We start from the raw sequence: 27,670 nt of genomic DNA, 5'->3' as shown, positions 1-27,670 counted from the left end.
AATAAGTGAAAGACATCTGAAGCGAGTGCTAAAAAATAGAGGACGTCTCTGGACCGCAGGGAGTGTTCGAAGTCCTCCTCCATTATTCTTGCCGTCTCCGACATATTGTCGTCTCTCAAACAGCCGCGCATTAGAGGCTAGGCTAGGCTAGCTGCCAAACTGACCCGGAAGTACATAAACACGCATTTAAAACAAAATGCGTTCCCTCGCAAAAAAATTGCAATTTTTGCGAGGGAAAGCAATCTTTGAAGTTGTTTTTTTTTTTTTTTTACTTCCATGTCACCTTAGGGGCTCCGTAAGTTAGCAATTATTCAATAACGCATGGATATCTTTTGAGAATTCCCACTCTGGCTTCTACCACTAAAGTAAAGCAAAGCCCTTTGGTCTCATCACCTCCAAAGTAGTATGTTCCTCCCGTCATAATTTGCACTGGGATGGCTGTTCTGACTGTGGATGCCTCGTCTCCATCCACTGTCAGCATTGCATAGTTCTCCAAAGCATTCAGATGGACGCTGTGCCACTGGCCATCATTCAAGCCGGAGCCTGAGAACGACAAACATAGCTCAGTTTAACCCATTAGTAGAGAATTGCAGCTTGGATGACGAATGAGTGAAACTCACCTGATGAAATGTCAATATGCGTGTTCTTTTTTTGTGTCACATTCATATATACAGTGATCTTGCCCTCTGTCAGTCCCACCTCCACCCACCCATCAGCCAGCACTGTGAACATCAGCAGTCCATTTGGGTTCCACGTCCTGAAAGACAGACTGACAGACAGGGTGTCACTGTCAGTCTGACCAGGCAGGCGCAGGAAGGATGTGGAGTTGAAGAAGACAGGGAAGGTGTTGGACTCAGCACATGAGAATGTTAAGTTGCGCTACGGTGGGAGAGAAGGGGAGGGTGGGAAAGAGAGACAGGAAGAATAGTATGAAACGGTCAACAATTAGGAATTACTAAAAGGGGAAGTCAACTCAAGCAAGTAGTTGCTGTCTACTCAGAGGAAGAGGGGCGTTGGCATTTCAGCATATCTGGACAATAAAGGCGGACCCCAAGCAGTAAGCAGAAACAGCTGTTACACATTCAAGCTCTGAGAAGCTCTGCGGTTGGTCGTGAATAAACTAAAGAGCTTGTTGATGCTGAGTCAGCAACTTTTGGACGAGTAAAACAAACATGCTCTGTTACGTGCCAAGCACATCTGTCAGAACACAGAGTGAACATGTTTCACTCTTGCAATGTAGTTGGGACAAAAACTAATTAACAGACAATATTAGCAGTACAACCTGCAGCCAACGGTGCAATAGTTTTTGAAAACAACACCTGATAGCTGTGCTGCGCATGCACCATATGTTGAACAGATGTTATATTCATGACATTTCATTTTAATATCGGAGGATGAGTCCAGTTTCTTTGTAATTATTCTACTAAGAATAATACAATAATTATTATAATCCCTTTCCAATTGTGAGCTCTCAAGGGAAAGCTCATTTATACTTTGCGTTCTATTTTTTGTTGCACACCAAACAGAGAAAGACACCACACACATGCAGTCATGCAAGGACAGATAGTAGCAGCAGTAGCGGTAAAGACAGAAATCAAATATTTTAATTGACAAACTGGAGGAGCAGGCAGCTTTCCGGCACTGGAATGAGCAGGTAAGAAGAGAGAATTGTCTTACAAAGCTGGAAGTGTCCACTTTCCCCCTGCGGACCAAGTGTGTGATGTTGTCACCATTGTAGGTGATCCCCTCCATACAGCCCACAAAGTTCCCTCGACCTCCTGAGCTCGACTTTGCTGACAGAGGTAGGCCCCCAAAGCTAATCTGAAGGCAAACAGTGATGCACAAACGGTGACTTTATTGTCTTGTGAATACATTCAATTCACAATGCTATCCTGACACAATAACAACAGACACAAATGTATCTGTTGTTACTCTGGGCTCCTTTCAGCAGGAAAATGGAGGGTGGACTCAGAACAGCGGCGCTTACCTCATAGTCAAGATCAAGGTGAGCAAACTCTCCATTGGTCCTGAAGTGATGAACATGGTGATCCAAAGTAAAGTTGACATTCCTTCGGTATCGCTCTATGACAACTGAGTGCCAGTGGTCATCATCGAGTAAGCTCCCGCTTGTTACAGATGTGTGGCCTTGGATGGAGCCATACTGGTTACTACCTGAGAGCACCAGAGTGTTTGTAGGTCAACAGTACTATCTTAGGCAGGTAAAAAGGCATGAGCCTGACAGAGGCAGCATTGTTACTGCCCCCCTAGTGTTATGAAACCTACCAAGGTTCATGCTTAGCTGAAGTCTCGCCTTTCGAAGCTCCAATGAAACATAGTCTCCCTGTTGTCCCTCCCCGTAGAGCAGCACCCCATCTCCAGCTGTGGTTCTAAACTTAAGAGCAATGACATCCTTCACAATCTTCATCTTTTTACTCCTGAAGCGGTAGGAGAGGATTCCATAGCCGTCAAAACCGATCACGTCAGCCCCTAGAAGACAATTTTCTGTTACTGACAAACAAATGTAAAGTAGTTGCATTGGATTTCAACCCCAAGGGAATTTAGTTCTTGTGTCATAACACAATTTGTGTTCATTCGTGGAGCCGCAATAACTCAGTCTGCTAGGACTCGACTTTGAGCTCAGGCTCAACGAAATATGGATATAGAGTTGGAGTAGGAATGGCCACTGACGTCGGGGTACGGACCGATACGGGTCCGTACCATTTTATATTCATGAGAAGAGCAGTGTGGGGAGGAAATAGGTCATACGAAGTGCCTTCAATAGGTTTTGAGACTTTTTTCATGGGGCTAGTTACAATCATCCCACACTGTGTTATATTCATGTTGAAATTTTTGATATGTCACGCCGCTCGCAGCTGCAGGTGATTGGGGTGGTAACTGATAAGAGTGGGGAAGAAGACTGAGCGGTGTGTGCGGGGGACCTCTACGCGGCGAGCGTACGAAGCCAGGACCACAGGACGACGGCCATGCTCACAGCGTGGCAACCTTGGCGAACCCAGTGACAGCCGTGCACTCACACCGGGGGGTGGGTGCTGTTCGTAGCCGATTGGGCTGCTAGGGCATTGTAGGTCCAGTTGTTCCAGTGCTAGGGGCCCACGCAGCGGGCGAGTGATAGGGCGGGGTAGTTAGGAGTGCTGGCTGTAGCACACCGCCTGCCTGGCCGGCCGACTGCCGCGGAGTGACACCCCGGACCAATTTACGAGCGCCTGTCACGTCAGCAGCCGATCTGCGATTTCAGCGCTGACCCGGCGATTCCCCCGAGGACTCGTGTTTCGAGCCGAGCCGGACCTGCGTCATAAGCCTTGACCATGGGGGAGGCTCTCGGCCCTCAGGACAGTTAAGTGGGTGATGTTTTTATCTATTTGTTTCAGGTCGCGTGTAGTATTGTAATCTTGGATTTTAGACGCGTCTGAATTGCTCAGTCCAAATGGTAGAGTACATGACACTTTGCAATGAAATCATCATTTAGAAACTGCATTTTGTATTATAAGCTATGTAGTCTTTGTGAGATATTAAAATTGGCTTGATGATCTGAAAGATTTGAAGGGTCTGTATCATGCTATTTTAAGACTTCCACAGTTAACTATAGGGATATAATGGCCAACTCATTTCTTATGACATGTGAGTTATTTTGGTGGCTATTTTTCAAACCTGGAAGTAAGACGCCTGGTTCACTAAAACCCCGCCTCTGCCCATGTGGCTGCCACTCCCTTTCATGACGCCGTCCTAAAGCCGGCTTGGCGCACCTCCCACCAAATAGTCAATGGAAGAACATATTCTAACGCCTCTCACGGACATGACGTCAGACGTTAGCTTTTCTCACCTATCAGTATAAATCACAAACACAGCTACTGTGGGCCGTAGCCAACACCAAAACAGAGCAACACCAGCCTGAGGCAAAGTGTACACACGGACCAACCAAGCAAACAGTACCACTCACAGTACGAGCAACCATATAGTTCCAGACGTAGTCCGACACGACCCTCCTTGCTCTTGTCCAATGGGACAAAGCGGATGTAACGGGCCAGGATGGCGTGCTGCAGCTGATAACGAATCACACCATCACTGTTCACGTTGCCCTCAAACGTCTGGTTGCGGACAGAAATAGAGACAGGTTGCTACAGATTATTATAGTGCTTTGGGTCTGTAGTACTGAGGACCGTCAGAACTTGAATGTGGTGTTCAAATTCAAAAGTTAAGATGGTACAAAAGTTAGTAAAGAACACATATAGAAACCAAATAATGGATACATATTTTTTTGCGTATCCTCTTTTACAGGGGTATCGGCAAAGCTTTACCCCTTAAATGGATTAATAGGAATCATTCTATATTGATTATTTATGTTAAAAAAAAAAATTTGACATCTGACCACATCAAAGCTCGAACAGCCGTCTGGAACGGAATGAATATGAATTTGAGTTTGAGTTTACTGGACATATTATACTGTATCCAGACAAATAACATACTGCATGTTGTCATTTTTCAATATTTTTGGAAGACAAGAAAAAAAAAAACGTTTAAAAACACACATTGGTACTTTTTATTAATACAGTATTGTAACAAAAACTTCAAGCAGATGGATGAACAAGTAACCGACAGGAAAAACACCCAACAAAAAAATACCAATATGTGTTCTAAAAATTGTATATATCTTGTTTTCTCAAAATTTTGAAAAACGACTTCGGCAATTATGTATGCTATGTGGCTGACGATATACGTGACAAATATCAATTGTATCATAATGCTCTTTACCCAGATGTTTCCATCTTGTAGATAGGGCCTCCAATTTGTCTGTGCGTCACTATAAAGTAGCTGATATTTGCTGGTCCAGTCGGAGCTACTGTAGCGACCCTGGGTTGCTATGGCAACGAGCTGTTTTCTGGCACCCAAATCGACCTGTAACCACTGGTAACGGTCAGAGTCCGAAGGCGACCAGCCTCCAGCGCCTGGTTTTGTGCGTGTCAAAAAGACAGACAATGCGGGCGACGGAACAGAAGCAATAAGGGAAAATTAATTGCAGGGAATAGCAAACTTTTATAACATCGACCATAATTTCTCAAGAATAACGCACACTTGAATATTATACGCTACCTGAAAATAACCCTTCAAAAGTTGATTTTCCCTTGTACTCATGAACACTACGCTCCCCTGATTTGGTGGTTGTTTTAGACTTTGTAAGGCTGGAAAAAAAAAAATCATCTTGGATAAGTCGGCTACAAAAGCAGGCCAACAGAATCTCTGGCTTGAAGACATGCGAGCACTACATTCTTGGCCATCTTCCACGCAGACATTTTCATTTCATCTATTACCTCTACCTTCTAGTGGTAGAAAGTGATTTACTTCAGACAAGCTTTGGGGACTGGGAATCAGCCTACTGTATTGAGTGCCCAGCGACCAACTCTAGTGAGTCCATTAATGACTATCGCAAGTTACGACGCGGTATGCATGGTATCAATGGTAAAAAATGGCATAGTGATTTTATTTTATTTTATTTTTTTCAAAGAAATAGAGGAGAGGTGGTTTGAATAATGAATGGTTGGATGATTACATAGAAAGTTCAATGAAGTGCAATAAAGCGGAAATGCCTACATCGTTCTGCTACGCATGAGCTGACGACAATGATACTTCCGTGTACAGAAGAAGTTACTTAGTCTAAGGAATTATATTATAATGCTTCTTTTGGAGTTGTTTTAAAAGATACAAATAATGACTATTTAGTCAAGACTATTCTTATCCTTCGAAAAAATGTTCTCCACAAATGTAAAATGTTGATGGTGAAAGCAAATTTATTCTATTTTCACGAGTCTGTTTCTTTTTCGAAGACCCTGAGACTTATGAAAATAGAAATGCTATTAATTTTGTTTGTATAATTGACAAATGCATGTTATGTGACAAGCCCTAGCTATTTTATTTAAATTTTTCATGTAATTATTATTATTTATTTTTATTATTATTTGTTATTTATTTTGTTTTGTGGTACTTTAATGCATATTGTACACTGGTTTCTGTTTACATTTTGTATCTTTCTATGATAAAAGCCATAATTGTTGAAAATAAAAAACAATTATAATGCATGCAATCATAAATATTATAATTGCAAGGTATATTACAAATTCCAGGATGAGCATTTTTAAATCCATTGCCAAGTTACATCAATCGGATGCAATAGCAACAGATATGATATGATAGCAGTGCAATGCTCTGTGATTCACTGTGAGTAGAATACTTCTCGAAATTATGGAAGGCTCCCAAGATATATACAAGAAAATAACACGGAAGTCCGGAATGCCAAGAACACATGTGGAAGATACTAATCTGTCCTTAGTTCTGTGGGGGGGATTAAGTCACAATCAACACATCATTATGTACAAATTTGTAATAAACAAAATAATGTGCATTATTCTCAAGAAATTATGGTAAAAGTGAAACATCACTGAATAATTTTTACTTTAAGAACAAATTTAATGATAAAAGGATGCTAGCAAACAGTCATGTGCCAAATAACATAATATTCAGAATAATACAGTGAAATTACCTTGAGCTAAACAATTGTAGATTTTGATATTGATGGTTAACATAGACACACAACACTACTTGTTATTCAATCTGCATACCTTGTTTCCGATTAAACTTGGCATAACCGGCCCCATAATCTCGAGCATAAACTGAAGAGCTGGTGAAGGCGCTATAAGGAAGAGGTGTGGCCAAACTGTCTTCACACTTTCCTAAAAGGGCACAAAAAGATTTTCAATGCCAATTTTCACAAATGAATTGTTCGACCAATACAGCATTCTAAGATTTAGAAAACCTCCATGGTTTGTTTGTCAAGGGCAGGATTTTTCTTGCGGTCAAAACTGCCTGCAGCAAATTGTGTGCCCGCCTCCAGCCAGAGCCATTAATAATGCTCAACACAGCGCGATTGACGTTCCTCTGCGTCAGCAACGTATTTGAACTGCAGTTGCAGCGTTCGCCACTATGAAGGGGCTATATCAGGCTTGGCCAAGCCGCGTCTCGCGAGTGGGCTTCATATCTTCAGCGGCACTTCAGTTCCCTCCATGCAAACATCAACCAGGAATTATCCAAAGGGGACTGAACTTCGCAAGCACAAGTTGCTCTCTTTGAAGGCAGAAAAGTAGACACGGTTGTTCCAAAAACTAATGAAGAATTTGTTCAACTTTCAATTTCCCTGGAAGTTTGAAGGCTGCATAAGCTAAAAAGCCATCCAAAGAAGGAGAGATTGTCGAAATATGCAGGAGAGCTAGGGAGTGAGGGGACAGGATGGGGCAGTTTATGTGCGCCATATGTATAATGTGTGTCTTTGCAGTAACACTAAAGGCTGTAGTTTTAATAAAAGAATACTTTAACATGATAATAGTCACTTTTATTGGAACTCTTATCTTAAAGTATGTTCCCTGGAAAAGAAAGTGAGTCAGTTGAATTTAGAGAATACATGGCTCATGGTCAGGATGGTACCATCTTGGCCTCAATTTGAACCAGGAAAAACCCTGAAGAGCCTTCATCTTTTCATATTGGAATTATTTGCCTAGATGACTGACAGGCAGGGCATGCCGAACTGACGCGGGAAGTCTGTCTCCAAGTCGTGTGCTAAAGTTACCTGCTATGAGCTAAAGAGCTCAATAATCTCCAGACCCGGCATGCCGAATTATGTCACAAATTCAAAGAGGTGCAGGTTAATTTGTGGCACATTTCAAACACCATGACAGACACATTAATTATTTTGTGATAAGCGACGCGTTCTTGTTCCTGATTGCTTCTGTTCGAAGAAGCACTCTTGTAAAAATGGTTTTAATCTCAATGATGCAAATTGCATTTGCATTGTCATTTTCATTCGGATCGAATCGCTGGCAGGCGTCTACGTCATACCGGAACAAGGACTACTGCCTGCTTTTGTGTCTAATAATCATGGGAAATGTAGTCCTACTACCCTAATGCAAGCTATTTCTGGAGGCTGGTTTCCAATGCTACAATGTGGGACAATATCATTCCGGTCTGTGGGCCCAAGAGGTAAACAAAGTTAAATTCGTTCCTATTTACTTTAACATTCATGTTTGCATTCTTATTCTCATCTAATCGAGTCTTTTCGAATTTCCTACGTTCGTGTCGAAGATTCATGGGAAATGGTCCTCATGGTCCCATGAGTCTAATGTTGCAGTCGCCGGTTCGATCCAGCGTAAAATGAGCTTTTCTGGCGGCATATTTCCAATGTTAGAATGTGGGACCAGACAACCAGCTTCCAATAACTGCCGGGACCGAGCAAAAAAAGTTTGGATAATGGTGAGTATAAATGACTAATTTACAGCTCTTGACTGGCAACTATGATAGCATTTAGCATTAACCAAAGTAATAACACAACCACTGGTCACCAAATTGACTAGCAATGTTCAAACTATTTTTTGTCTATCGGAGGATCCCCTCCTCCGCTCGAAGCAACCCATTGTTGCACGGCGAATAAAAACAAGGCACGCAATGCTACTACCGATGTTTTCATGTGCGGTCTGAACCTGGTATAACAGTGCTAAATCTATCAGATAACCATACAGTATAATTAGAATAAGGTGTAACGGTACGCTAAATGACATTTCGGTTCGGTTTCTTGGCAACTTCGGTTCTATATATATTTTCGGTACAAAAAAACAGTTGTTTTTTTTAACATGTTTATTTTGAAAAGACGTCAACTAAATGGTACATATTTGGGAAAATAAATAAATAAAAGCGAACAATTCGGATGATATTCAAAGAAATTACACCAGATTAAAAAATACACTAACTCTCTTAATTTTGTAAATTATCAAGACACTGAAATCTTTAAACACTCAGCAGCAACGGTCTATGACATATCTAAGTATTCAAGTTAAAGACAAGTTGTCATTACAGTACATGTATACACCTTTTGTGATGCAATAATATATACAATAACAGTTACAAGTATTGCTAACTATATTGAAACAGTTTTCATAATTAAAAAAATACAGTGACTTTAAAAAGTCTTCATGAAATTATATACACTTTTTAGGCATTGAAATCTTGGAATGCTCAACAGCTTATTGTAACAAATTGGGTTATTTGTGTTGTGGTCGGATTTGTGTTTTGCTGAGTTGTGATATTTCCGAGGTTAATGAATGCATCGTCAGGCGAGCAAGATGGTGAGCGGAGAACGAAGAAGAGAAACAGCTGTTGTAATTTTGAAAGAAACGATTGTTGTACTGTTGTATTGTTGCATCGGCTGCCGCCCACAGTAGCCGGTTTTATTAATAAAAACGTGACAATTAAACTACGTCTGACGGCGTGTTCCAGGAAGACAATACAATATGATAAATCTCGCTATTTTAAGTTTGTCGATTTTTGGCTAAAAAGTCTGCTTGCTTCCTCGTCTAAGAAACATTCAAAGTCGGATATTCGTTATTATGTTAGACATGCTACCTGCAACATAGCCGCCGATCTCATGTAGCAATGTCGGCACATAACCTTGGGACTTATCCACGTGCCTCCCTCCATTGGCGATGTTCCCAAACAGGAGACCGCAGAGTACAGGGGGACCTTCGAGCTCTGGCTTGTTTGCGTATGAAATAATAATGCCATTTATCATGCATTTATGATTTATCATGGCTCCTGTCGTACTGGCTTCTCTTTTGTTCCGTCACTCTCCTCTCCCGCGTGCAACAGTCAATATCCTGTGCATATAATAAAAACTGATCAGAAACGGTACGCAAGGTGGACCGAACCGAACATGCCATACCGAAACGTATTAATACACCCACGTATACCCTTACACCCCTAGAATAAACTATTTAACATACAACGCTTCACAAAAATAATGCACCTTACCTGGTGCGTCTTATGTATGATTTTTTTTTTTTAAATAGACCCGTTCAAGGATATTGTGCCTATTAATAGGGTGCGCCTAATTGCTACACGAAATATGGTATATATAATGTTTAGTAGCGTTTAAAAACGTTAAATGCTCTGTGTTCAATGTATATGTTGTGTAAAATGTGTTTTCTTTTATTTCATTAAAAGTATTTTAATTAGTATCTTATAATTTTTTAATTAATTAAAAAACATTTGTGGCTGTTTAGCTGTCAGCTACTATTCCTTGGTTGTGTTTATTTTTAAGTTTTTGCTGTGTTATTGTTTCAGTATCAGGATCAAAGTTATGCAGATATAGTATCAAACTCAAATTTTTGGTATTGTGACACTAATCTATTTGAATGATGAAAATCTACATCCTTTTATTTGTTTTTACATTACCCCATCACTTACTTATGTCCTGAACATTTTTTTCTACAGCGTGTAAAGTTACACTTTTTAGTTAACTAGAAGTATAGTTTTGAGATATGCAGAGTTTTTCTTTCAATGTAGTTGTCACACATTCAGATATAGTTTATGATGGGGGGATGGGTCACAGTGTGTGTGTGGGGGTGGGGGCGTGTGGGTGCGATATCAATTGTAATGAGCTTCCTTATATACATGACAAAAACTCCAGCTGGGCATGTATTAAGCACTTTGAAAAAGGGACCATAAATATTACCTGCTTGATAAATTCTGCTTGATAAGTTGTAAGATTATGCATTTGGACGACCTTTGGATGCATTGTACCTGAGAAAAATAACCAAAACCCCACAAAGTGCTTGTTTGTGCAAAAGAAAAGAAAATTTTAAACACTGAGGTCATCGGCCATCGCAATGAAAGTGGTTCTAGGCCAGGGCAACAACATGCACCGGGTGGCAAGGACCAAATGAGTAGCTCGTGGGCCTGTTCTAAAAATAGCTCATCAGCAACCAGACATTGTGACTTCCTAGTTGTGATTGTTTTAAAATAGAAACACTTACAGATATTTATAGGAATCAAGTGTTGCATATTGATATTCATCTGTTTTCTAACTTTTTAAACAACTGTAATTATTGTGAGAAATCATTAAACAGATCAGTGTCTTAAAAGGAAGGAATGACATTGCTATAATATGTAATCAAAGCTCATTTTGAGCAAATTTCTTGTTTCAGACATCTGTATGAAACTAGGAGTCCTTCACATTAATCAGTAGCCTACCCAGGAAGAGGTAATATCCAGTTGTAATGGGGTAACTTGTTTAAAATAATTAGGAATATGGCAGCACTTTGGATCGTCTCATATAAAACACACACTTTTCATATCCACTTACCCGAAATTCTTCTTGAAGCAGTTGTATGCGCTAGTGAGCACAGCTACAGAGCTCAATATTAGGCCAGTTTGCTTATTTCAGTCCACTCATAACCTGTATTCCTCGTGTACTGCTATCAATTGATCAAACATGAAGAAACGTGACACATTCACACTTAAAACCTTGAATTTCCCCAATGGGTTTAATAAAATGCATGTATCTCTCTAACTATCTAACTAAAATGCTGTGACCAAGAGTAAATGGCAAATGCAACCATCTGCATCCAAGTATAGAATTGTTAAATATCTAAAAGTTTGTCAGGATGCCATCCAGATGCTTTAAAAGAGGATCTAATTTCTCGATACATTTATGCAGTGGTCGGCAACAATCGTCCCGTGCGTCGTAATTGGCCTGCTGCCAATTAAATCTGGCCTGCCAGATGACATTGATGAAAAAATGTATAATTAGGAATGTCATAATATTCATCATGGTCTTGGCTCTGTATTAAAATAATCAGTCGTCAATTCGCAGCACTGCTCTAGTGCTCCAGTTTCTTGTGATGGGTTACGCGGCCAATCGGGTATACGTACATGCACCTGACATAACCCAAGTGACCATGCGATCACATCACAAAAGATACACGGATGATTGGCTGACTGGCCCACGTCACCAAAATGCTGCGTAAACAAAAGTCAGCCATGTGACAGGTTTTACATAAAGGGCGTACGTTAAACTCCAGATATAAAAAATAAAAAAAATAGAGAGAATTACTGTGAATTGCTGAACATATTGTTTATGGACACTTGATTAATCAGTGAATCAGATTTTTTAAAAACATTCTTTAATTTCCCATCCCTTTATTCAAAACAGGACATTATTTGAAATTGACAGTGCAGAAAATACACAAACATACTGTAAATTAATTGATTATGATTCCGTTACTGGTTTTGTCCGAAACATGGCAGAAAAAAAGGCAAAAATATTGATCCGTGGTTTCCATAGTTAAAGTAAATGTTTTATTTTGATTCAACACAAATATGTCAGTTTGCTTTTAAGAAGGACTAAAGGAATCAGAGAATATTTACTGTTGAAAAGCTGAAATGGATCTGAGGATTTGGACAATTTTCAATTAAAAAAGGTATCTAATTGACTAATAGATTATTAAACCATTATCGATTAATTTGATAATCGTTTAGTTGTTGATTAATTGATCAATTGTTGCACCTCTAAATGTAAGCATTGGATGGACGGGGACAGAAGTCCACAGTAATATACTGTATATTTGAAAATGTATTTTTGCCAAAAACGTGTGGGGAAAATGCACAGACCGTGTACTGTAAATCTTCCTGCAATACCGTACGGCTGACTGCAATATCGTGAGCTTTCCCACGATATTGCAGTAATTATCGTACTCTGATAACTGTGATAAAATGGAACCGTGAACATTATGATAATACTGATAATATTTTTAGTAGGAAACTAAGGGTTTTCCTGTTGAAAATATGATTTCTGTCCACAATTTAATTGTTAGGAAAAAAAATTGTACCAGGGTCAAACTTAGTTGCTGACCCCTGAGCTATAAGGTTTACAACTGTTGCTCTTAAATGTTAAAATGCATTTGCATTTGACTAGAGGATAATATGGTCTAAATGTGACCATTTCCCCACCGATGTCAACACAAAATGCACACTTCGTCAGAGCAGTGTATGGATCCACTGACCAGCTGGTCTGGAAGGAAAAAATGCTGACGATCTTGAAATAAAAGCTTCCTGCGGAATTGCATCCTACACAAAAATAGATTAAATAATCTCAATAAACTGTGGAGTGGGTATAAAACAGCATGACAACTCATGCGAGTATGAGATGAGGACAGTACAGTGCTCATCAATAACAGCCAAAAGTAATGCTTGTGATTACTAAGCAGCCCTCTTAGCAACTCGCTAACACATTTTCCTCACATTTCCACCTATGTTGCATCTTGTACAATACAAAAAACACACACATATAATGAATTTATATTTCATTATTTTCCTGACTAATATGTAGGTACCAATATCCAGAACTTAACAAGGACAATGAGAGTTGCCACTAATAAAGATTTTACTCTTTTGTCCTTTGCGAAGGTGGATAGTAACACGCAGAAGGAGGGAGTAGGTCACAAGTAAGTCTCAAGTCCCAAGTCGCTGTGGAAAAGAAAAAAAATCAAGCGAGTCGAGTCACCATCAAATTTCAAGGAAGTCATTACTTGGTTCAAGCTAGGGATGGGAATTTCGACTAATTTGCCCGCCGACTAGTCTCAAATTGTATTTGCGACTAGTCTATAAGAAAGAAAACTTGAATTTTAATACATATTGAATTCACAGTTTAAAATGCAAATGTAGTGTGTATTTAGGGGCTATTTTAGCCCAAACATTCAGGACAGTTTGTTAATTTAAATTCTAGGTGAAATATTGAAAGAGAAATACATTTCTGATACATTTTCCAACGCAATGCATGGCATTTATTATGAATAATGTAATGAGTAATGGTACCGACTCCCAGTCCAGCAGGGTGTCATTCGCTAGCACCATGTTAGCTGCATTATCATGCACAGAGGCCGCGACTTTATTTTGTAGTGCCCACGTACCCATCACACTCCGCAGGAGAGCAGCCAAGTTTCCAGCTGTGTCTCTTTCCTCTAAGGCTAGGTTTACACCGCAGGCAAATGCGACCCAGATCAGATTTTTTTGCCCATATGCGACCTGCATCTGATTTTTTTTACGACAGTCTGAACGGCTCAATTCCAATTTTTTCAAATGCGACCTGGGTCGCTTTCATATGTGGTCCTAGATCGGATACGTATCCGATCTTTTCCAATGCGTTCGCGGTCTGAACGGCCAAGTTGCATATATCCGACATTGATGCCATCCGGAGCCCAAAATGTGCTCCGCGCAGGCGGAGGGAGAGTGCTGGCAGCAGGGGGATCGAATCTGCAAAGTTGTTTTGAGTAACACTATAGACTTTATATTTTACTTTAATTTAATCCCACTTGAAACTTGAATCATAAAGTGGACATTTATGGCGATCGTAGTAATTCAGCCACGGCTCAGATAGATTGATTTTTTACGCACGGTTATGACGTGACGTCATCGTTAGTGATGCTCCATGAAATGAGATCTGAAAGCGTCGCCTCACAATTTCCCCAAAATACTGTATTTATTTCTACCTGCTACCTAATCGCTTGAATACCCCGACACGCTGGACCACATTTACTTCCGCAAACACGTCGGGTGTGACGTCGTCTCTTCTTCTGCGCAGACGGGCCACTTTGACAACGCACGTGTTCATACAGCAGACGAGACAGAGGTCGCATTTTTAATGTACCGGTAATATGAACGCTTACACAAAAAACTAGGATTTTTTAGGGGGGGGGGGGGGGGGACCAATTCTCTCTCTTGGTGCTCAGCATGTTTACAGAGGCCAAGGCAGAGGCGTGTGGAACAAGATGCGTGATACTTGTTGCCGCGTTTAACCGACTAGTAAAATACAAAACGTTTAATAAATCGTATACGGTTAAACGACTAGTCGCGCTTATCTCTAGTTCAAGCATGTCAAATCTAGCTCAGTCTACCCCAACATGTTGAAGTGATGATAAAAAAATTAATTCACTGATCATACTAGAAAATCTTAGAAAAATTTATCTCTAAAAATGAGAAACAACCTATGAAATGAATCTTTACACTTAAATCATTTAGAAGAATGCATGGTACTTTTTCATGGTATGGCGGCATTTGGCACACTAATTGTTTTACTTCTATTATAATGTTTCAAAGATCAAGAGAAGCCAAAACCCAAATCCTGGTTAAAATTTCGATTCATCGACATACAACCTTAATTTAAGATACCGGTAGTTGAGTTCTCAAGGATTCAAGGAACACCCGAGGTCCCAGGTTAGCCCAGTAAGTCAAGATGTGTGAAAATAGAAAGAGAACATAGATCTTTCCAATGTGTGCCACTCATCTAAGCATTATAAATAACCAAAATAAAATAAGATTAAATAAATACAATTAAGATTAGGAAATGCTTATTCAGGGTTGAATGGGTACAAAGATGCAAACAAAGGTGTGGTTGCAGCAGAATGGAAATGCGAGAGGCTTGAATTTCACACAATATTTACAAGGTCATTTTTGTACTTGAGAAAAAGAAAAGAGTGTTCAAGAATAAAGTGTTCAGCATGCAGGGATGGATCGACATGAGGGTATGATGGTAGTTTTGATACTGTAAGTTGAGTTTTGGTAGTTGAATAAAATCAATCAATCATCATTTTTACTGATAATGACTTTGATATCAATCAAAATAATCGTGATCATTATTTTTTCCATAATCGCCCAGTCCTAATATTTCCCTTTTGATGGGTGACTAGTCCAGGGCGTGCCCCGTCTGTCACCGGTATGTCTGCATGACTTTGACTGACTTGAAACATATTTTACCGTCTGAAGCTTATTGACTGAGTTTATGACACATTGTTTGGGGTTCATATGTTATGAAGTCCACAGAATTATGAGCAAAGTCACAGCAATGACAAGCACATTTTTGCATTATTTGGCAATGCACTTTTGTAGCATGTATTGAAACAGACTAAGCAGCCCTGTGAAGGGTGTAAAGTTGAGTGAGAAAGCTGCATGCAGGCATCGGTTTGCAGTAGAAAACAAAGACTTTTCCCCAATCATTTAAAATAAGAAACAGTACTTCATTATTTTGTTTTATGCCTGTATTGTTTTCTTTCTTTAGCGCATGTATTACAGGCTTAGCTGTTCATAGCAAGGGGGACTGTGGAGGAGAGATGCTGAAATTCACTTTGGAAGTTACAAGGATGGACATGATACGGAGTAAGCTCATCAGGAGGACAACACAGACTGGTAGGTTTGCAGACAAAGCTAGAGAGGTGAGATTGCGGCGGAAGGGACGTGCACAGGATGAGTAGATGATAGCTGAGGTTTCTTTTTTGCCATTTTAATCAGTTCATCTCTTGGTTACGAACTTACGGTATTTATTTTTCTTCATACCTAGGTTTCACATTTAATTTAAAATAAACTCCAATTCCATTTGTTTTAAGGGTCTATAGTTTGAATCAAATCAACTGAACTGCTTTACATGAAGATGAACATATTCTACTAGGTCTGATTTGATGATTTCATAACACTGAAGAAGATATCATCTTGCATCGGTGTGATATGTCGTCATTGCCAAACGATATGAAACTATTCATGACTCACCACATGACACAAAATTGTTTCAATTAAACATCAATGCTCTCACTAATGGCATTAGTTACAGTATATTATTAAATAATTAAGGGTGTTTCGATCAGGGTTTTATGCTGCTGATTCCAAAACCCGACCATCCATAAGAGAGATCGGTCGATACCGATTCCAATACCGGTCACGGAGTAGCTGCAAATGTTTCAATTTTAGATCTGCTCACTAAAGATTATTTTAATAATTAATTGATACAATCAGTTTAAAAAAAAAAAAAATTCTATCCAAATTCCCATCTTTTTATTACACAAAACGAGGACATTTCAAATAGACAGTGCAGAAAATGCAGCAACATATTATGCACTATTATGTTTTAGTTACTGGTATGGTGTGTTAAGCAGCGCTGCACTGCATACAGGCTGGTCTCTAGTCGGTTGCAGGTTGCGAAGTACAAGATGCAGTTGATCGTTTTTTGGGGGGATCGGCAATGAAAGGCATTGATCGACATACGTATGCCAATCATTTTCCAGAGAAATCGTCTGATCACTATCGGTGGCCAATCCATCGGCGCACCACTAACAACACTAAACAATACATTTTATAACCATGTTTGTCGTTCCACGCTGACATTTTAATGGCATGAAAGCTGCAGAAACACACACCTGGCAACACAGCAACCTTGCTCCACAAGGGCATGACATTCTCTTGTTTTGTGTCAAGAATTTAACGTGAGTAAAATGATGCAGCTAATAAGACGCTTGTTTCGACATATTATTCACTATTGTGAATGTATGAATAAAGGTGAGTTTTATTCAGCATGCCCAGAACGTCAATGCAAGGCCTGTTAACAAAGGGTGGACATTTCAGGGTTTCCACTCTTGCACTTTTTCCATCTGCAATAGTAGTGTTGCACCAAGTACTGGCACCAATACCATATCGGGAATTTTACGGGGCAAAAATAACAATACCATCATTTCCAAATACCATACTGGTGGGGTGAGCGCCGGGGTGCGTAGAGGTCATTTTAATATACTCAACCTTTGTGTTTCGTCTATAAAACGCAAATCTGAAATAAACATTGACGTCACTCGCATTCTGCGCGAGGTTCATTCAAAGACCATTTATACAGTAGAAACATTTCAAACTCAGACAGAAGAAAAAAAAAATCAATCAATAAATTAAACATTGATAACTACAAATATATAAACAATGTGGGTTTTTTAACAATCTATACAAGCTAACATGCAAGAAAATGATGGGGTGAAAAATGTTTTAATGCTGTTTTAATTCAAATCAATGGTTCTAATCTCGTGACTTCAATTCATAATCAAATCACTGGGCTTCACTCCTCCATTTTGTACGTTTTCCCACGATCAGTGGTTGGGATGTCAAACGCTAAATATTCAATGAGAGTTTATATTCCACAAATGCGTAAAAAATTAACAACAAATCCTTTGGCACCCGAATGTTTTAACTTCTATACAGTACTGGCGATATATAAAAATATCATTAGTGTGTAGAAAATGTTATATGTCTCAAAATGTATCTTTTATTTTATCAAAGGCATTCTAATTAGTAAAATTTTAGCAATATTTTGAATCGATAGAAATAAAATGAATTTGAAGTTGTATAGCTGTCAGCTATTATTTCACAGATTTTTTTTACTGATGTTTTAAGTTTTTTGCGGCCTATATAAAAAGGTGTGGCTTATCTATGTTTTTTTTCATCATTTAAAAAAAAATATGGTGGGTGTGGCTTACATTAAGGCGCGTCTTATAGTCCAGAAAATACGGTAATTAGATTGGTTGAGAGCGTCACGAGCAGAAAAGCACTACAGCTCAACGGTGAAGCTGAAAACAAACACACCGTATTTTCCGGACTATAAGTCGCGTTTCTTTTCATAGTTTGGCCGGGGGTGCGACTTATGTGTGAAATTATTAACACATTATTACTGTCATTCATGTTGTTCGTGCTGACTTGTATTTATGATGTTTTGCCTCCCTCTGCAGGCGCTTTAGCGCTAAAGCGCCTGCAGAGCGAGGCAAAACATCATAAACATGTCTGCCTGTTTATGGTTCATTCTTGTTCAACCATCATCTGAAACTAACTTAGACAATTGTTTGTAATGATATTTATATACGAGCTGAATCGTGGATGATTGTAGGTTGTTAGGTTGTTGACTGAACATACTAATCGCTATCGCTAATGCTAATCGCGATCGCTACTCGTTAGCATAGGCTCATCTTGTTCATGTCTATATAAATACATGTGTATGTAATGCATAGATCGATGTTATTTTCTGTTTCTTGTGCAGTTTCACAATATAAACAGGCAAATTCGCTGCACACCTGCAGTCAGTGGAGTTTGTTTGTAAATGTTTAGCTGTTTGGATAAGCAAGCTTCCTCAACTAGCAAGGCCTTAGCAGTCAAATTGTCTTTTTTATCAAACTATTTTAATTACTTATACAATAAAACATTAGATTTTAACCGTTTAAATTATTCATGCATTCTAATAGCTTATAGGATTGTGTTTTCTATGACTGGAAAATTGGTCAATCATTTTCCTAGTTTTCCAGTGTGCGTGGGAAGTGAGAACTCTGAATTTGGCTTTTTTTTTTTTCTGTCGAGGGATGAAAGAATCTCTCTCTAAATGTTCTGAACTCCTGTTTTAATGTCAGCATAATATTTATGATGAATATTTATGGAGAATAATTCTTTGTGTGCCATACTACACATCGAGGTGTGCTTTAGCGCAAGTCAGTGCAAATGTAGCTCAACTTCCCACATCACAGATATCGTTGGGTTCTTCTTTAGATAGCAAAGAAGCCAGGAATAAATCAGCAGTGCCTCTGCTGGTTGCAGGCGAGTACTGAAGTCCATTTTGCCTCAATTGATTCAAGATGCAATTCCACATGAACACATAATTCTTAACGCAATCATAGTTATGCCCGATCCTCGTGTCTCAGGCTCATTTATGGTGAAGTAATAATATGAAAAAAGTTCCATTATTCTGTTATCGCTGCGTATATTGTGTTGTTCAGTGGTGAGGATCTGTAAAGATATCTCTGTTTAGTTAAGTGCAGTGCTATCCCATAATGTAAAAATACATTAACATCTTGTATGTTAAAAAAGTACGTCTTTAACATTGTAAATTCAGCAAATAGACGCAGCACTTGCATTTGACCTCATAACATTATGCAAGTGTACCTGTGTGCCTGCACAAATGGAAAGCTAACTGCCTTAAAAACAACGAATGTATCGTCGTATAGTCATACACACAGTATCGTTATCAGGCGGTTTGGCCACATCAAAAATTCTCCAATTTACCGTCACTGGTAATAAGCCACCAATGTCGCTAGCTTTGCTTCCAGTGTGTGTCGGCGTGTGTGTGTTTGAGCTCACTTACGGTAAACTGAGGACGCAGCTCTGCAGGTGATGATGATGCTACACAGGACTGGCAACAACAACTTGGTAACATGAGACATTTTGATGGGGAGACCCAAAAATCCCATTCCAACCAGACAATAGAGCGAATCCAGGCGGGATGCTGCTGATTTCCCTCCTCTTGACGGTGTGCGTTACAGCCCCAGACGTCGCTGTGTCTAACAACACTGAAAAATAGAAGTGACCTACCTCCGTGGCTCGGAACGTATTGTTTTTACCTCCTTTGTGAACAATTAAGGCGAGCACCTACTGAAAGGAGCGAGCACCTCGAAAAAAGATGGTGTTTCGGGGCCTCGAACCCCAGGTGCATGGTCACACAGAAAGGAGGTGTCCAACCGCTAAACAAACCAGCGAAGCATTCAGTACACCCCCGTCTAATTGATACACTTGGTACCGTCCAGACGTTGTACAATTCAAAGCGCCCCTAAATATCAAAAGGAGGGGGGAAGGTGAGGGGCGAACAGAAGGGTCCACAGTTGCCCCGAGGGAATAACACGCACGCATCAATAGGTTCATTTGGTACTGGTCATAGGTCTGCGGCATGACTGGAAGAAAACGATCAATTCAATACTCTGCTTGAATGTTCTTCTTTATAATCACCATTTACCAGCAGCTGGTAACGCAGTGGTGAGCAATCAGGACCAGCAAGGCCTTCTCTGCCGGGATAAAAGATCAGAAGGGTTGATCATTAAGCAATGGGAATGTTTCTCTAACCAATCAATACGTTTTTAAATTTGCCTGATTGGCTGGTCAGAACAAACATGCCTAGAACTATCTATTAACATTAATACATTAATCAGCATCGCTGAGAATGATGTATTTCATTCCTTTTTTTTTTTCAAGTTACGCAATAAACATTCTTAACTGCTCCAGATGATGTACAGTATATGTGGTGCAATTGTGTGTTGTTAAATTTCATTTTTGTAAATACTTTAAAATTGCAATGTGATAGTCGTGATATTAAGGGGAGGATTAAGTTGTGTACGAAAAGCCCAAGTACTACGTGCATGGCCTGCCACTGATAAACACTATTGTTTTTTTTTCCCCTGGGTTTTTATATTAATATCAAAATAAAAACAATATCAAGCCTCAGCCCTTTGCAATGTAATGCTTTAATCGTTTACACATCACTCACAAATGTTTTGCAGTGGTTTTTATAGGTGCATGTATGTTCTGTGCGTGTTTTCAATACTGTAACTCAGATTCCTTGCTTTTGTTCCTTAACGGGGATAGTTAACTAATTTTGCAATTTTCAGTAGTAAAAAGTTAATATTTTGTCCATCATGATTTTGATAGCTTCATTATTTTTTATGTACAAATGACACCAACATTTTACCATTTGCTGTCGACTGAAAATAACATCAAAAGTACTCTGGGCTCAGGTAACGACCGATCATGGCTCAGCTTGTGAACTTCACATGAGCCGTGATGTAATTTTCAGTCGACAGCAAGTGGCAACTTGTGTTTTTAAAGAGATTACACAGCCGAGAAGGTCTATTTTTCAATAACCAGCTAAATGTATGTATTTTTATAATCAGGAAAATGATATTAGTTTGCATTTTAACTTTTATCAATTTGTTTTGGAGAAATCAGTACAAATCTAACGTGTTGAGAAACGCCTACCATTAATGAACAATTTGACTACACCCCATTCCCTCCCTCCATGCCTTGTGTGACGTCACGACGGGGAGCGATTACATTTTGCCATTCAAAGTCGTTGTAAATAGCATCGTTAATATTGTCAAAATACCGGGGATCAATCGGCCCCAATACATGTGGACATCTCTACTTAGGCCCACTTCAACCTCTGAAAACATGACAAAACGAGTAGCCTTTCCATGTCCGACCAAAAACAGCAAGAAATGAGCAGCCAACATGCAGCTGAGGTGCACTTCATGTCACATACGTTGTCATGTCATAAGTCACCAAGGTACGCAAACACATTGCGTTCCGAGAAGCTTTTTCATGAGCTGAATTGTTCATAGGTTGTTATAGATTACATTTCAAGTGTTAGCTTGGCTTACTTTTTCTCTTCTTTTTTCATACAGACCTATTATATAAGTGTTGATGTTCAGCCCAATCAAGTCCCTCTCTAATGGTGTTAGCTGTACATGAAAAATAATGAAGTTATTAAATTCTTTAAAGACTCCAGCACTCTGGTGAACTTCAGAAAATGGACTAAATATTAACATTGTACTGCTCAAGATGCCAAACTTTGTAAAGTATCCCTTTAAAAATTCTGCATTATCCTTAAATTATAATTGTAAGTACAATATTTACAAGTCTCTTTTAAAACTTCCATCAAGACACATTTGGTAATCATAAATACTCCTGAAGTCGTTTCAACATATCACCATGAGGTTCTGACTCAAGTTCATACTGTTTCTCCATGTCACTTAAATGATTCACCAAAGAATTGTGGTTAGCGGACGGGAAACTGCATCAAAAGGCGTAGTTTCAAAGTTTAAAAATGAAAAAAAATCTCCAACAAAAGCTCCACTTTACCCAGAGATTACAGCATCACAACGACTAAAAAAACATCACCAATAAAAGAAACACTTTCATCGTAATGCTTTCAAGTTTTCATGAATATGTTCTAGGCAGGCCCATTAGTTGAAACAAGGCATTATGATGAATATTGCGTTAGTGGAATATAAGTCAAGCAGCAAAAAATCTAGCCATCTCAGTTGGCGGCCATTTTGTCACTTCTGTCAACGGCAAATGACATCACAGTTGCTCAGGGCTCAGATAAGGACCAATCACGGCTCAGTTTCAGAAAACAGGTGAGCTGTGATTGGTCATTACCTGAGACCTTGAGCAACTGTGATGTCATTTTCAGTCGACAGAAGTGACAAAACGGGTGAAATAACTTTTAACACTAACTCATTCTGATAAACGCAATATTTATCAGCCGACCTTGTGTTTATCAGAATGCCTTGTTTCACCTATTGGGCCTGCATAGAACAAATTCTTGAAAAAAATATGTTTGGGTTGGGTTGACTTCAGCTTCAATAAGTGTTGCAACATTAATTTGCAACATTATTTTATTCAAAGCGATAAAACTTGCCAATGGCATTGAAGCAGCATATAGGACCCATGTATAGAGATCTTTTTTTTTTAGATACTAGTTGTTTCTGCTTTTCAACTGTGTATTTCTAATCTTTCCATGCATTATCTCTGTGAGAGAGGGGGGGAAACTTTTATAAACTTGGGGGTGCATCTACCATGAATATATGACTCACAGATGTTCAGAATGACTAAAATATGCATTCAAGTTCCACAATGTGCATTCAGATTTTATCAGAGGCCAAGTATTAAAAACTGTTATATAAAGACAGGGAAAAAAAACAATCAACAGTGGTGTTCATTGCTTATCATTGTTTCCATCAACAGCAAAAACCTGTGTAGGGTTATCTAGTACTCATAACCCGAATGTGGCGACTTCTGTGATGTGGACCGTGTGCTCTGGCTGCTGAGACTTATGTGTCTCCTCAGACATGGAATTTTCTTAGCAAGCAGCCTTTTAAAGTGGCTCTGGAACTTTTTACCCACAAAAGTGTAAAACACTGGACTAATGCAACAGTAGAGGTAGGCTACATTCTGGGTCACAAACAACGCATAGTCCAGCTTATCCGAGTCAGCGCACTTGACATCCGGACTGGAGCTCTGGATGGCTCGAAGGATGATGACGACATTGTAGGGGGTCCAACAAACAAAGAAGGTAAAGATGATGATGAATATGAGCTTGATGGCACGGCATTTCTCCTTCATCCGAGTGGATAGGATGCGCACAGTGATGCTGATGTAGCAGTAGGTCACCATGAGCAGCGGGAGCATGAAGAATACCAGAAATTGCTGATAATAAGTGACCAGACGCCACAATGCCATGGTGCCTTCAGCGTATCCTGACTCCTCACACACCAGCCCATTGAATGGACTCTTCCACACATTCTGGAAAACCAGCTCTTTCACACTGGCTATAATACTGATGCACCACACCACTGCAGAAGAAATAAAAGCATAGTTCCTCTTTCTGCTCTTAGCAGCTGCCACTGCGTGCACCACTGCGAGGTATCGGTCGAATGTCATGAGTGTGAGGAAAAGGATGGAGCTGTAGAAACCAATGAAGTAGGCGCTGCTGACCAACTTACACAAAACGCTTCCAAAAATCCACTCCGACAGATGATATGTTGCCCAAAATGGGAGACTGGTGGCAAACAGGATGTTGGAGAGGACCAGATTGAGCAGGAAAATGTTGGTCACCGTGTTGAGCTTCTCATACTTGTAAATGACGTAGAGGACGAGCCCGTTACCGAGGTAACTGAGGAGGAAATTGACATAGCAGAAAGCTGGGTTGAATTTGGAGCCAAAATTATTGACCTTTGACTTCGTGCAGAGTTTGACACTTTCACTGACTACAAGGCTTGGGTCATATGTCACATTCCCGAAAATGTCCCAGTTGTAATAAAAGGGGTCTTCAACCGTGTCCACGGTTAGCAGTTGTCCTGAGGCACAGAGATATTTGCAAAGTATATTAGTTTACTGTCCACTTGTTGAAGAAATGTATGCATGTAAATATATGCAGAATAAATGTAACAGAAAAAGTATCTTCATCTTAGACCACAGCTAAACCCACTTTCAAATTACGAATGCAAATTTTATAACTGAAACAAACAAAGGATATAAACTATATTCCATATGTACTTCTTCGATTAGAAATCATTCAGAATATTCCAGTGTGAACGATCGAAACGATCCAGCATGTTATGAGAAGAGTGCGTTACGTTTGTATAACTGTTAGTCACTCAAAAGGGAGAACAGAAACTGCTGACTGTTACAGTAATATGATCTGACTCTTCCATCTGGTGTGCAATGTTATTGTTGGCTCGTTTGGAAGTTTTAACAATAATAGCAATTCAGTACCTCATAATCTGTTCATACACACGTAAACTCACAAAATTATAATTATTTATATACAATGCTAGTAATCTAAATGTCAATGGAAAAGAATACACATTTTACAGTACGTTTGTATAAACTAACGATGCTATTTCACTTTCTACATAGACAACAACATACTGATTTATGGCAATATTCACTCAATCAAAGAAAGGTCTTTCCTTTCTCAGTTTTCTGTTGCATCTGGCGTTGTCTTCCATTTAAATCTTTTTGTAGTCACATATACAGTAGTAACGGTGTTACATTTATGTTTCATAAATGATAAAGCTGTAAGTGGGATTTCTTATGTCGAAAAGTGATGCATTCATTAAGAAACTCTCTAATGGCCTTGCTGAATGTCAGTATTACTTCTTATCGTATCCTCCACTAAGATATGCGCACATTTGCCTCAAATAAATTATAACCTATGATAATATTTATACAGACAGACAACACAGAATATGTTATAATTAAAAACAGTAGTATCCACACTTAAGTATTGAGTAGGCTATTGACATTTGTATCATGGATCCTTATGGTATGAAGACAGTTCATTTTATGCCCAATTGACATAGTTTAATTAATTAATTACAAAAGTCATTTACTTACCAGTTCTGTTTTCCATGAAAGGCATTCAGGTCAGAGACCACAAAGAAGCACTTGAGTTGACGACAGCAGATCAAGACTTTGAAAGTAGGGAGGCCGACACTCACAGGGGATGTGCACACAGACGTAATGTGTGTGTGTACACTGGTCCTGGTGTGTGTAAGTGCAACGTCATAATATTGGGAGGAAAAAAAAACAGCAAACGTTATTGCGTGTGAACTCAACAGACAACAAGCACTTTTTGCATTAAAAAAAATACATAAATAAAAGATCCAAAATCCAGGGGGAGTATAGCACAAAAGGATCCAGCGAAAAAAAAAGCTAACATTTTTCACATTGTATGTCTAATGTTCCAAATTTAGATAATATAATATTTATATAATAAATCGCGTTGTAAGAATTTCTCTTTCTGGTGTGGTCACAGCAGACTAGCTAAATAATTGGTTAGCTGCCTCATAAGGTCCTTAACTTTGAGGACCAAAACTGCCAAAATCAAAAATAAATAAAAGTGAAAATAAAAACAAATATAAAAAACAATATAATTGAAATAAATAAAATACAATATAAACGAATTGAGATTTAACTGTATTTATATATTTATTTTTAAATTAAAATTTATTTTGCTTCTTTTTTATTTTTAATGTTTTTTTTGTTTTTACTTTTATTTTGTTTTATATATTTTTGTTGTTCTTATTTCCATATATATTTTTTATTTTATTCTTTTTCAACAATATTTTTTATTTTCACTTTTATTCATTTTTGAATATATATGACAGTGCAGCAAGCACCATCAACCTACCCAAAAGGCGAATAGTTCAACCCAAAGGACACTTAAGTCCGACCTCTTATTTGAATAACATTTTCTTCTGCACTGCAGGACCAAACCTGCCAAAATCAAAAATAAATAAATAAAAGTGAAGATTTAACTAAAAAAAATTAAAATAAAATATTATTTATATATATATATATATATATATATATATATATATATATATATATATATATAAAATATACATATATATATATACACATACATGTATACACACACATACACATATATTAATACATATGTATATATGGTTGCGCGTTGCAAATTTCAGGACCATAATATACATGTTGACATCATTTAGCAATTAGAGCAGTTCACAACATCATATGATAGCATGCTGTTACTTCCAGCTATACTCAAATAAAAGGTTCTTGTCGCACTTGGAGATTTACGCAACAATACAAGTGCGCGATTTAATTCACTGCCAAGCAGCTCAATTGTCATTACACATTTGACATCAATTAAAAAGAGCTGAGAAGTTATTGTTTGTGACAATAATGACTGTCACGGTTTTATAAAATAAAATGCAAATCATAGACACAAAATACAAGCAGGAACAAACCGAAGTAAAACGAAGTGAATAAACTGCAAAAAAATAAGTCACTGTGCTTTTTAGATATGATTTATAGAACTTAGTGCCATCAATTGCCATATGTAAAACGTAGTGATTCTGATTGGCTGTTCGCAATCAAAATGCAAATCATCTCCCGGTGACAAATGACGTTACGCTACGGCACCATCATTAGAGTCTGATGCGCTCGTTTCTTATTTACCTTTTTTTTTCAAATCGTCCTCGAAACTTTACTACATGTAGTAAAAGAATATTAGAACTAACTGAACTTTCAATTATTATAAATAGAAAAAATAATAATGAAAAGGAAAAAACTTTTAGTCAGGTCAGTTTTGACTTGATCAATACATATTATTGCTTCTATTTCACATGCCCTGTCTGTGTGTTTCTATCTATCCATCCATCTATCCATCTATCTTGTTAGACCAACTATCGATTATATTGTAATGCCCCTCGAAGTGGTCAAAGATGCACACAGTCGCTGATGCAGTCTGATCGTCGTTTTTAATCACAGATCGTCACGGAGAACAGAACACATTCACACAAGAGCTGCTGGTGGCCACAACTCACGCCCATGCGCTCAATCATACCACCCGCTCTCTCCCTCAACTTCCCTCCTAAACTCCTTGTCCCCTCGCTATGACGTCACTCACTACCCATAGGCCCAGCCAGCACATGCACAAAACAAGGAACAGATATTACAATATGTTATGCATCACTATTATTTGTGTGTAAATGGCAAATGGACTGTCACTTGTATAGCGCTTTTCTACCTTTGGTATTCAAAGTGCTTCACACTGTACCTCATCTACCTCCTGATTAAGCAGTATAGGGAGCAACTGGGGGTTCAGTATCTTGCTAAAGGATAC

General features: G+C 38.8%; 2 protein-coding genes across 2 annotated transcripts in view; both read right to left on the bottom strand.

Moving 5' to 3' along the window:
• Nucleotides 1-20,378, bottom strand: part of cntnap2b (contactin associated protein 2b) — a 34,546-nt gene extending 14,168 nt beyond the window's left edge. Inside the window, exons 1-9 of the mRNA XM_086042956.1 lie at nt 19,820-20,378; nt 6,633-6,743; nt 4,771-4,964; nt 3,959-4,106; nt 2,284-2,487; nt 1,988-2,172; nt 1,678-1,821; nt 621-879; nt 394-543 (exon numbers count right to left, since the gene is read on the bottom strand). Of these exons, the coding sequence (XP_085899082.1) occupies nt 394-543; nt 621-879; nt 1,678-1,821; nt 1,988-2,172; nt 2,284-2,487; nt 3,959-4,106; nt 4,771-4,964; nt 6,633-6,743; nt 19,820-19,925 (1,501 nt within the window). The 5' untranslated portion in view covers nt 19,926-20,378. The remainder of the gene's footprint in view (nt 1-393; nt 544-620; nt 880-1,677; nt 1,822-1,987; nt 2,173-2,283; nt 2,488-3,958; nt 4,107-4,770; nt 4,965-6,632; nt 6,744-19,819) is intronic.
• Nucleotides 20,379-22,733: 2,355 nt separating this feature from the next.
• LOC147140415 (C-C chemokine receptor type 3-like) lies at nt 22,734-25,503 on the bottom strand. The gene is made up of 2 exons (XM_086043253.1): nt 25,405-25,503; nt 22,734-24,362 (listed from the first exon to the last, which is right to left on the bottom strand). The coding sequence occupies exons 1-2, from the start codon at nt 25,427-25,429 to the stop codon at nt 23,272-23,274; spliced, it is 1,116 nt and encodes a 371-aa protein (XP_085899379.1). The 5' UTR covers nt 25,430-25,503; the 3' UTR covers nt 22,734-23,271.
• Between the last annotated feature and the right edge of the window lie 2,167 nt (nt 25,504-27,670).

Source organism: Filicampus tigris, chromosome 10 (genome assembly GCF_054856515.1).
Source record: "Filicampus tigris isolate MCC_2025a chromosome 10, RoL_Ftig_1.0, whole genome shotgun sequence".
Taxonomy (NCBI): domain Eukaryota; kingdom Metazoa; phylum Chordata; class Actinopteri; order Syngnathiformes; family Syngnathidae; genus Filicampus; species Filicampus tigris.
The sequence above is the reverse complement of the archived record's forward strand: the minus strand, read 5'-3'. Positions and strand labels throughout refer to the sequence as shown.

Coding starts and splice junctions, on each gene's coding strand:
- LOC147140415 (XM_086043253.1), bottom strand. CDS start 25,429: ATGCCTTTCATGGAAAACAGAACTG. Junction 24,363..25,404: donor TTTCATGGAAAACAGAACTG/GTAAGTAAATGA, acceptor TCTGTGCCTCAG/GACAACTGCTAACCGTGGAC.